The 10,314-nt window shown below is 55.3% G+C and overlaps 4 protein-coding genes across 4 annotated transcripts in view; all 4 read left to right on the top strand.

The window, feature by feature from the left end:
- The window catches only part of LDBPK_310950 (sodium stibogluconate resistance protein, putative), a gene marked incomplete at both ends in the record, with an annotated part of 4,662 nt that extends 3,979 nt beyond the window's left edge, over positions 1–683 (top strand). The window contains one exon of the mRNA XM_003863138.1: positions 1–683. This exon is cut by the window's left edge and continues 3,979 nt beyond it. Coding sequence (XP_003863186.1) covers positions 1–683 — 683 coding nt within the window.
- Positions 684–1,916: 1,233 nt separating this feature from the next.
- On the top strand, positions 1,917–2,276 carry LDBPK_310940 (hypothetical protein, unknown function; the record flags this gene model as incomplete). The annotated part of the gene is made up of 1 exon (XM_003863137.1): positions 1,917–2,276. One exon carries the CDS (start codon positions 1,917–1,919, stop codon positions 2,274–2,276), a length of 360 nt encoding a protein of 119 aa, XP_003863185.1.
- Positions 2,277–6,334: 4,058 nt separating this feature from the next.
- On the top strand, positions 6,335–6,565 carry LDBPK_310930 (hypothetical protein, conserved; the record flags this gene model as incomplete). The annotated part of the gene is made up of 1 exon (XM_003863136.1): positions 6,335–6,565. The coding sequence occupies one exon, from the start codon at positions 6,335–6,337 to the stop codon at positions 6,563–6,565; it is 231 nt and encodes a 76-aa protein (XP_003863184.1).
- Positions 6,566–8,191: 1,626 nt separating this feature from the next.
- LDBPK_310920 (hypothetical protein, conserved) lies at positions 8,192–8,668 on the top strand (the record flags this gene model as incomplete). Its single annotated transcript, XM_003863135.1, has 1 exon — positions 8,192–8,668. The coding sequence occupies one exon, from the start codon at positions 8,192–8,194 to the stop codon at positions 8,666–8,668; it is 477 nt and encodes a 158-aa protein (XP_003863183.1).
- Between the last annotated feature and the right edge of the window lie 1,646 nt (positions 8,669–10,314).

The following is a 10,314-nucleotide window of genomic DNA, read 5'->3' as shown; positions in this document are numbered from 1 at the left end:
TTCTCGTTGCGGAGCGTGAGTGGCGCGACATGAGCGGCTGTTGCCACGGGCCTCACCGTCTCCCTTCCCATGCCATGGCGGACCGAACTAAAGGAGAAGTTTTTTTGTTCTCTTCTGCTGGTGGCTGGGGTTGCTTTTTTGGTTACTGTCGCGTTGCGGGTACGTGTGGATCAGTGTCGTTTGCGAAAAGCTCCGTTTCTGTGTGCGCACGATGTCGTGGTTTGTATTGTGTGCGCCTGTTAGAACTCTCCGCCTCAAACGTTTTTGGGTTCGACGATGCTCGTGCTGATGAACCGCCTTGTGTTTTTTCTATAGCGCAGGGCTATTGTCTCTCTTTTTGTGATGGCGGCTGTTCTGCTTCGGCGCACTCGGTCAGTGTGGTCGTGTCTATGTCAATCGCCATGCGACATATGCACGAGTTGACCTGTAAACAAGCAAATTGGTTAGATGACAACACACCGACACACACGCACGATTCCTTGGCTCTTTGTGCAGTGCGCGTCTTTTTATCATTGGCATCCTTCTTTTTTTTTGTTGGAAGTTGGAAGAGTATTATTTTTCATTTGACTTCGACGTGTTGGAATGGCTATAAATGGTTCCTGCTCCCCTCTTCTCTTAACTACCTTTCCCCTTCCTCTCCATGCAACCCTCCCTCGCCCCTCTTGTCGCTCACTGGAGTTTAACTGGTGGCGCGCAAGCGACTTAGGCTCCTTTTTTTTCGATTTTTCCCCCTAGTACTTTAGCCGATCTCACCACCACTGTCGCAGTTGTCTTTTGCGTTTTGTTATCATTCGCCCTCAACTCTGTTTCCTCCCCCCGCACGCACAAGACTTTTCGAGCCGGACATCTTAACGATGGAAGCGTGGTGCAGCAGCTGCCCTCTGCTCAGGCATGTGATCGGTTTTGTTGCGTCATGGGTAATGGCCATGAGTTCGAGGTAACCTAGACACAAAGAGGCAGATATACAGCGCACTGTGTCGTGTTTTCGTTTGTTTGCCCACGCAGCTCCTTGTTGTAACACCAAGCGCGACGGCGAGTCGATACGAAATGGTGTGTGCACGTGTCGAATGCGCCGGAAAAGAACCGCTTCCGCCACAGGAAACAGGACCACCTAGCGCCTACACGCCTGCTCCAGCACGTCACCGCCCGCTGGTGATGTGTGTTGTTTCCAAATGTATATTCCGAAGCGTGCTCTGCGCTGTTGCTGAACTTTTTTTTTGGGAACGCTCGAGAGCTAAACGCGAGAAATTTAGAAAGTAGCCTTCTGCTCTGGAGAGCATCGCCCAGCCACTCCTCGAGAACGTATTTTCTCTGCGGCCCTCTCTCTGGTTCTTAGTGCGTACTCTCACTATCTTGCAAGTGCACACACCGTGCTGTTCATGGGCAGATGCTTGAGCCTACGCCAGGCCGGAGGAACATGTACTCGGAGACGTCTGGGCGACCTCCTTGGAGGAGCGTCAGGCATCGCTTCCATGGCACCTTTTCCGCCCTTCGTCTACACAGGCCCGAAGGTACCCTAACTTCTCTTTTCTCTGCCTCTTCCTCTCTGCTCAGGGCTGGGAAGCGGCCGGTGCGGGACCTCCTCTTGCTTCCATTTCTCGTACCCCTTGTGCCTTCAAAGGCGAAGCGAATGACGGTCACTGCCCAAGAGGGGCGAAGACTTACCCAAATTCGTGCGACCGCGGTGCCTAGGCAGGGCAGGAGGGATGCTACGCGGTCCTGTGGCTGGGCGTTGTGCAGGCTCGTTAAGGGTCACCGCGGGCACGGCTTCTGGGACGCTTTCGTGGAGGCTGTCCTTCAAAGGGGCCCGATAAAGACGGGCAGCTCTCCTGCCATTCTCAAGGAAGACGCTGGCGCGTGGACGCCATCCAACGAGGCCTCGATCGAAGCTTGTGACTCTCCGTCAGATAATCGGGATGGGGGGACTCCTGGAGAAATCGGAGAATCGCCAAAGCCGAAACGCCAGCAAGCGCTTGCGGTCGAGCAGTGTGCCGCGTGGCAACGACAGCAACGATGGCGAACCCTCATCGTCTGCTGAGCGGCTAGTCGCGCCACCTGCTGGGCTTCTTACGTCGACTGTTCGACGCTACCTTTGCTTACCTACGACTCATTCCCGAAGCAGCAAGGGGGAGAAAGCGACTTCCCTCGCAGCCCAGTTTTACCTCATGACCGTCAGCCAAGCACAGATTCCGCTGCTCTGCCTGACGCTGTGGAAAGAGGCCAAGCTGTGCGACGGTGGCGGCTTTATTCAACGCGCAAAGGTGTGCAGGTTCTGAGTTGCAAGAAAAGAAAACGAAGAAAGTGAGCTCAGGTGACGTGAGGAATTCGGAGATTAATGCTGCGACTGCGCGCTTGGGGGGAGGGGGAGGGGGGGAAGCTTTTCTGTGTGCCTTGTAAGCTGCCTCAGCTCTCTGCGACGGCTTTGGATGGCACCCATTGCCGCTAATACCACAGTTCTATGTCGGCCGATTGCAAAGGCGCGCTCATGGAAGCCCCTACGGCTCCAACGGAGCGGATGCGACAGGATCGCACGTCGGCCAATGCAGTCGATCGTCTCGACGCAGCATGTGCAGCTGCGCGGGGTGTCACGAGGGATCAGCGACACAAGTAGAGATGGCTTAGCTGATTTGCACCAGTATCACCCAGAGTAGCACTAGCACGGCTCATGACGCCATAGGCCTTGTTGGGACTGCCTCCATCGTGAGTGTCGGCAAGGCACTCTGTGCTAGCAAAGACATGATGGTCACATGTTCAAGTGCGGCGCGCGGGGGTCGCAAGCTCAGTCCGCGCCGCTCGCACTTGCTTTCGCCCGCAATGCCTACTTGCGTGTGCACGAGAAAGGAACTCGCCGTCCGCGGGCGTAATGCCCCACCCGCTGCAAAGCACGTGCATGACCGGGAAAACAAAATCCGTTTTTTGTCCTGCTGCGGGGCGCAGTCCGCACACGCTCGAGAGAGCCTTGCCCGGCTTTACATCGGTCAAAAGCACCCGAGTGCGCGACACGGAGGCGGGCATGCGCGTGGCTAATGTCACTGAGGCATCTGCGATGGCCGACTACCCCGACGAAGCTGCTTACTGCAGGGCCGGCTGACATGTCATGGGCGACCGTCGTGTCGAGAAACCTGCGTGCAGACACAAACGTGTTCAAGATGGCGGATGCACAAGAAAATGGCACGCATTCGAGCATAAAATGCAGGCTTGAGCAAAAAAAAAAGGATAGCCCTAACGTGACCACCGACCTTGACTTCAGCGGTGGGACCCACGTGTATGATGTTGCGCCAAGAAGGGGGCGGCAGTAATCCGCATAGGTTCTCTGCAAGCCTGCATCCAGTTTGACAGCGCAGCTGACCGACTTTCTTCATCTGGTCTGCACAGCAAGGTCGTGCATGATCTGGTTCGTGGTCTTCGCGGTACGGCGTCTGCAGAGCCCTACCTGCTGCGGCATATCAGGGAAGCCGGCAACATGGATCGAGTATCTTCTGCTTGTCTTGATGCGCTTTTGCCGTGTTCACGCGTACGTTCTGCGGTGTGTCCTTCTGGCGCCGACACCGTGCGATATGTGTTTCTGTGTGCGCTGTACAGCGCTTCTCTCCTTCACTGTACTCGCTTTAAGGCAGTCCTCTTCAACACTGCAGAGGCGGTGCGGTACGACAGCGAGAGAAGGGCGATCAACTGCGCGTGTCTCTTCTTTGTTTATCTCTCTCTTCTCAACTCTTCCCGCTGAGAAGATCGACGTTTGGCTTTTCCTGCTGACCTCCTCTTTTCGAAGCCATGCGCGCGGGCTGTTTTTTTTTTCCGAAAGGGGGGATGGCGGGCGGTTGCTGTTGCGAACACTTTACTTACCATGTAGTCTCTTACCGCTTGAGCGTGCTGACGGATTGTCTCTTTTTTTCGCCCCTCCCCTCTCCCGATGCTCTGGCGCCGTTCTGAACTGATATCTTCTTGTTTCTTCAATGGAGTGCCCGGCCACGGTCGGCCCTCTCCCTCTCTCGTGTGTGTCTCTCTTTTTCTCCACATTTTTGCTTTGAATTTTGAGTGTCGACGCCGTGCTGCTTCAGCTATTCTTCGCATATCCGGTCATTTTAAACGTTTTTTTTTTTCGATTCTCCACTGCGTCTCCGCCTTGGCTTCTCGCATGTGGCCGTTGTGTAGTGGTGTTTCATCCGCTCACAGGTTCCGTCGTTTTGTGCGGCTGTCTGTGACAAGCCGGAGGTAATATAAGCAGCCGTGGACGTATGCATAGAGATCTCGCCCTCTGCCGTCGCTGATGCTCTAAGCGTTCTGTCGCTGATCAAGTCGACCTGCGTCGTCTGGAGTGCATAGTTGAGCGTTTCACGACGGCTCTTAAGTTTTTGCCGTGCCAGGGTGGGCAAAGGAAGGCACACAGCTCACCAGCGATCACACCTGTGCACAAGTCGCATGCGGGAACGATGCCAAATAAAGGCAGCAGCAGCAGCGGCCGCAGCAGAAACAGTAACAGCGGCTGTTGCGCCCCATTCACAAACCGTCACACGACGGCTGTGTCTTTGCTTCTGTTTCGCTTTTTCCTGTGCTCATCAGCGAGGCATCTTCTCGACGTCATGCCGCCTTCCGGATGTTTCGCCTTTCTCTATCAACGTGTTCATCTGCTGCCGTAGAGCATGAGATGAGCCGCTACTGTATCCCCCAGCCAGACACAGGGCCACCTTGCGTTGTGCACAGTAAACCGAGACACGCACGTTGCAGCAGTGCGCCGACTCAGTCACCGGGGCACTCCCCTGTCTGGAACTCTACCCGCCCGGCACCTCGCAGGTCGCCACCCAGCCGCTTCTATTGTGCCGGTTGCCATCTGGCGCACTCTTCGGGGTAACTCGGGCACACACCTCAGCAGTTCGCATCGAGGGTCGTGTGAGGTGCGTTCGAGTCACTTTGGCACACCCTGCCCATCGTGAGGATGGCACGAGTGTGCCCACTGTCGCAGGTCGCCCTGAAGCCACTCCATCCAGGGCCTGGCCGCTGATATCAGTAGCGATACATTATTTTGACCCTGCCAACGTCGTAGGCACTTGACCCTGCCACCGGCAGAGGTGGTTCGGCATTCGAAGGTATAGAGGGGGGCTGCTTGGCTTCCGCCCACGTACAGAGTTGGGGGGGGGGGCTGCACTGGACCCTGACGATACCATGCGCATTGAGGTGTCCCCTTGCCATGGAGGATGAGGACGGTAGGATGGGAGGGCATAAAGACATACTCCTCACATCACAGGTGCGTGAAGTGGGGGTGTGGGAGGAGGCTGTTGCGTTCCTGTTCTGTTCTCCTGCCCCCCCCCCCTGTAGCCCACCGCAAGGTGGCAAAAGGCTCGCCCTGTTGTTCCCTGCCGTTGTTCTCTCCACGTGTTTGACGTGCACATCACACCCCTGGCCGCCTCGGATGGGAGGCGGCCCTCTAGCCTGCCGTCTCGTGCGCATGCTTCACCAAAAGTAGAACAAAAGGGATGCTTGTATGGCGCCCAACGGCCAAGGGGGGAGGGCGGTGGAGCTGCCCGATAGGAGCGTCGCACATCATTTCGAAGCCCGGGCAGATGCGGCAGATGCGGCGGATGCCCTCCCTTCTCCTGGAAAAGCGATCTTTTTTGTGTGTTGTTGTTTATCGCGTCGTCCTTGGCCCTCCTTCCTTTGCCATTTCTGGTGAGGGGCGCCTCTCAGTGAGCACCATTGTGTGCAGGACGTGCAAGGGCTGTCGCCACCGTGGGAAATCGCTGTACCTCGTGGGGCACACCATCACACCGAGGTGCGCAAATGAGATGGGATCGCTGTAAGGAGTGCGCTGTATATGCATATAAATGTATACGTGCGTGTGTGCGCGCTACTCGCGCAGTCGTGCTTCCGCCTTGCACGGAACCCATGTGCTCTAGAAGTGAAACAGTTTGTTCTCGCAGTCACAGCCCCTTCCCCCCATTTCGGATTGTGAGGCACAGTCTGCACAGCCTCTATACTGCAAGATCTGCTGTGTGAGGCCTTGGAAAAGGAGCATAGGAAAAAAGGAAAGGCAAAGGAATCCACAGAACCTCTGATTGACTGCTGAAGACGTTGCTTGAAGATTTTCCGTATTCATCTTCATCTCTCTCGCATCGATTCTTTCCTCTCTGTACTCTCGCATACCGTACCACGCCCATCAACACCGCACTGCCAAACCGCAGAGATTTAGTGTTCTCAGCCCTCTTTCTTTCTTTCCACGCCTCCGATACCGACAGGCACATACAGAAGTAAAAAAAGAAAATCGCTCATTTGCCATCATTGAAACTTTTCTCTCTGCCACCTCCCGAACATCGTTCACCTTTATTCAGCCATGTCCGCGATGCAGCTGCTGATTGTCGCCCTGGCCGCGTGCCTGTCGGTGGCGGCGGCAAAGTCCAAGGAGGAGTTCCCGCTTGTGTGGGTGTGCCTCGGCATCACGGTGGTTGGCGTGATTGCGGCACTGTACGTTGCGTACAAGCGCCCTGATGAGCTGCACCTGCCCGGGTCCGTGGTGATGACGGCGGTGGAGAGCGACCCCGGCAACGGCAAGAGCGTCGCAGAGAACGTCTAATGTCCTCTGCATGTAGGATTGCCTTTTCCAGGATAGTAGTGCGATTGTCGAGCGAGCTGCACGCTTGCCTGTGTCGCACGTACAGGCCCGCTCTCGGTCGACGCAACCCGTGCGCGAAGGCATTGCACTCCTATCCCTTTTTTTCTCCTTAAGTGTTTTTATGCTTCTTTTTTTTTCGTGCTTGTGCCGCGCTTGTGCGTGAGTAACTGACTTCGGTCGGGTTTCGAGCGCCGCGCTTTTCTTTTCGCTTCCGCTCCACGTTGGCGCAGTTGTGGTCATACCTGCTGTCCTTTTCAGTTCTTCGCATTCCTCTCTGCGCTTGTAAGGGCTCACACGAGGCAAGATCACGTGCTCTGATGATGGAACATGTATGGTGATGTGCTGGAGTACTCTTGGCGTGATTGGTAGAGTACCAAAACGAACAAGATAGAGACCAGCAAATGGTGGAGGTATGCTGCCAGCTACATAACGTAGCAGAACATGCGTTCGCCCTTTCCCGCTTTTATTGAGGTCAACACCTCCAATCGATAAAGGAGCGTGCTCTGGACTTCCTCTGGTGTTCAAGCCCCAGTGTCCACTACAGGTTTGTACACTTCAGCACATACCCTAACCACATCGACAAGAAGACGCCACACTTTTTTTCTCCCAGCTTTCTGTTCCTCTATATCTTTCTCTCTTGGCACAGGCTGCAATACGTTTCGTATTCTGAACAGCTTCGTGCGTTTTCCCCATCCACTGTTGTACACGACAGGCAGTCTCTTGTCCCAGAGATTGCGCAAGCGTAAGCACACGGCGCACCTATATGGCAGCGGCTGCTCCGTATGCGCTTCTTTTCTTTTTTTTTCCGTTGGCCAATAAAAGAAACACTTCGGTAGTGTGGCATGTATGCCTAAAGTACCACGAGCCACGCAGAGCCATCTGAAACGTGTGCCGCTGTGCCGCTCGTGCACAGGAGAAAACAAATCAAAGAAACAAACATGCGGTGTAGACGGCGGGCCCAAAAAGCGTCTCTTCGCACAGACTCCGCAGACATCATGCGAATATGAAATCCCACGCTGCAACGCAGGTACCCACCTTTTTGTTGTTACCCACGGCAACAGAGGCATTGCCTGGATCACTGTGGCATGTTCGCAGCGCACGTCTTTCAGTTTCTCCCCTGCAAAAGGGGCGCTGTCGCTCTACTGACCCTCCCCTGCCTGTCCCTCTCTCCGCTTCCTCTTCCGTTTGGGCTCACCTCGACACTGCCATGCCACTCCTTCGATTCCCTCTGCACGCATACTCCTGCACGTCTCGTGTGCTCGCGTGCAATACGGCAAACCACCACCTGATGCGAGAGCCCTCCATCTCGTCAGCGCGCAGCCTAGGGAGCACGTCGAGCTGTATTTTCTTCTGTCGTTGCTGCTTCTGCCCGCTGTCCTGCAGAGGGTCACTCCGCTTCTTCGGCCTTCTTGCTCGTGGCGTTTCCGTCTTCGCTGGACGTGCAGAGCTCGCCCAGGCGCTCGCTCCGTTCTGCTTTCCGCCGTCATTTTTCCTTCCCCGTGCCCCCCCCCCTCTTCCTTCCCTCCGACACGCACACACACACCTCACGACTCTCCTGTCCTCCACGTGCTCCGTGCATTCTTCGAAATGGAGCCAAAGAGAAGTGGCAACATGGCGTGTGTGGAGCGAGAGCGAGAGCGCAACTATCGGAGACATCTCGAACGGCTGAACAATCAGCGGTGCCGCATTGATAATACGATGCCGGATAGCTACGCCTATGTGAGGCCGATCGGCTCCATGCGCGGAAACCCCGCGCGTGTGGAGCAGGTGAACCGTGATAACCAGAAGCTGGTGGAGAAGATGGTGCACATCATGAACACCCGCGGGGGCGTGGACACCTCGGAGCCGTGGCGTGACTGCAACAAGGCGATCAACTCGCAGCGGCGTCGCAACCAGGAGCAGGCCAAGATTGCGCTGGAGAACGCGAAGTTGCTAGAGCGCTTGGAGCGAGCGCAGCCGACGTACCGCTCAGAGAAGTTTGAGGCGGACCGTCGCCGGAACGAAGAGTTCGCTGCCCGCGCTAGCCGCTACCCCTACCAGCCTATGGACAGGACGAGCTATTAAAGGAAGCGTCGTTTTTCAACTTGCCATTGCTGCTCTCGGCGACTGTTACGGGGAGATGCTATACCTGTCCCTCATGCAGGTTGCTCAGCGCAGAAACGAGCATATTGCTCCCACCAACTCTGCATCTTCTCTCCCTTGACTGTCGCTTCTCTAAACGTCATGTATGCGAATTCTCGTTTTCTTTTGGGTGCTTGCAATCCCCATTGCCTGACTGTCTTCCGTTTGTGCGCCTCGCATGCACCGGTGTGGAGCCGTTGGTAGTGCTGCTGCCCTTGTTGGGGCGTGATGCCGGCGTTTTGATGTTTCTTGCTTCTTCGAGTCGTCAAACCGATTCTCTTTTTTTTTTCATAGACGGCAATCGCAAAATCAGAGCGCGCCCAAGCATCGACTCAGATGCTGCCATGTAAAACTGCGCGAGCATTGAACGCGCGTGGCCGCTATCGCTCATGGCACAACTGCGCTGAGCCCGAGGCTATTTCAAGAGATTCTCCATGATCTTCGTGAGATTCTGCATGCTCTCTGCCTCTCTCGGCGGTTTCACTGAAAAGGTGCCACCAACCCTTCCCCAATGCCTGTTTTCTCCCGCCCTTCCCATCTCCTCTCTATTTTTTTTGTTTGTTTTCCTCTATTCGTTCTTTATAGCTCACGCCCTCGCTCTCTCTCTCTCTCTCCCGCCCACTCGACGATAACAAGCACGATAAAAGCCGCGATTCCCGATACACACATTCGCCTATCGCTCACTCGCGCTCTCCTTTCGTGTCGCTCTGTCTCTTCCGCTCTTTTCTAATTATTTCTGCTTTCCTCTGTGTTTGCCCTCTTGGAACACAGAAGACAGATCAACGCCCAGAACGCTGGTGCATCCTTCTCTCTCGATCTTTCTCCGTATAGATAGCCCACAGGAGAGAGTTTTGAGAAAAAAAAACGTGACAAAACACTACGCAATCACATACTAAAAACTGAAAAACGCATTCAAGAGTTTGTTGAAGTTGTTTTCTGTCGTTATTTCATTTTCTGTCCCCCACTCTTCCCTCCCTTTTTCCCTCACCCCCTTTCTCCCGCCCTCCGGGACCGTCTATCCCAATCCCCTTTCACGCACAACCCCCTTCACCGTGAAACGCTTGACGGCTTCGGTGTTTTCCTTTTCTTTTTACGTGTGTGTGCGCTTTACGTTTTTCTTCCTTCTTGTTCTCTGTCGCTACCTCAGGGTGCCTTTTTCATTCGAACACACAGACCCGTATACATCACTCTGTCTTCTTGTCCTTCCCACCCGGCCCCTTTCCTGCCTTTCCCTCCTCCAGGCCGATCACACCCGCGTAGGTTCCTCTATATACGCTGGTTTCTTCGCCTACCCTGCCGCACGGCTCCCTCCTCTGATTTCTTTGTTGTTTTCTACGCGCATTCCCCCCTCCCCTGTCTTTTGCGTGCGGTACTCTTTTCGTCTTTCTTATCTTTCCGACTGTGGGGTCCACCCCCGGCTCGTCCTGTGCGCAGCGCCCCCTCCGCTGCTAGCGATCTTGCACCCCGTACCACTCCCTGACACGCAACAAGCAGCAGCATGAGCAAGCCCAGCGAGTCTATTCCAGCACAGGCGGAGGGCGAGGTCCTGAGCGACTCGCTTATAGACGGGAACCCCGGCAACGCCGTCG

Source organism: Leishmania donovani, chromosome 31, assembly GCF_000227135.1.
Source record: "Leishmania donovani BPK282A1 complete genome, chromosome 31".
In the NCBI taxonomy this organism is placed as follows: domain Eukaryota; phylum Euglenozoa; class Kinetoplastea; order Trypanosomatida; family Trypanosomatidae; genus Leishmania; species Leishmania donovani.
Note: the sequence above shows the minus strand (reverse complement) of the source record. Positions and strands in the feature narration are given on the sequence as shown.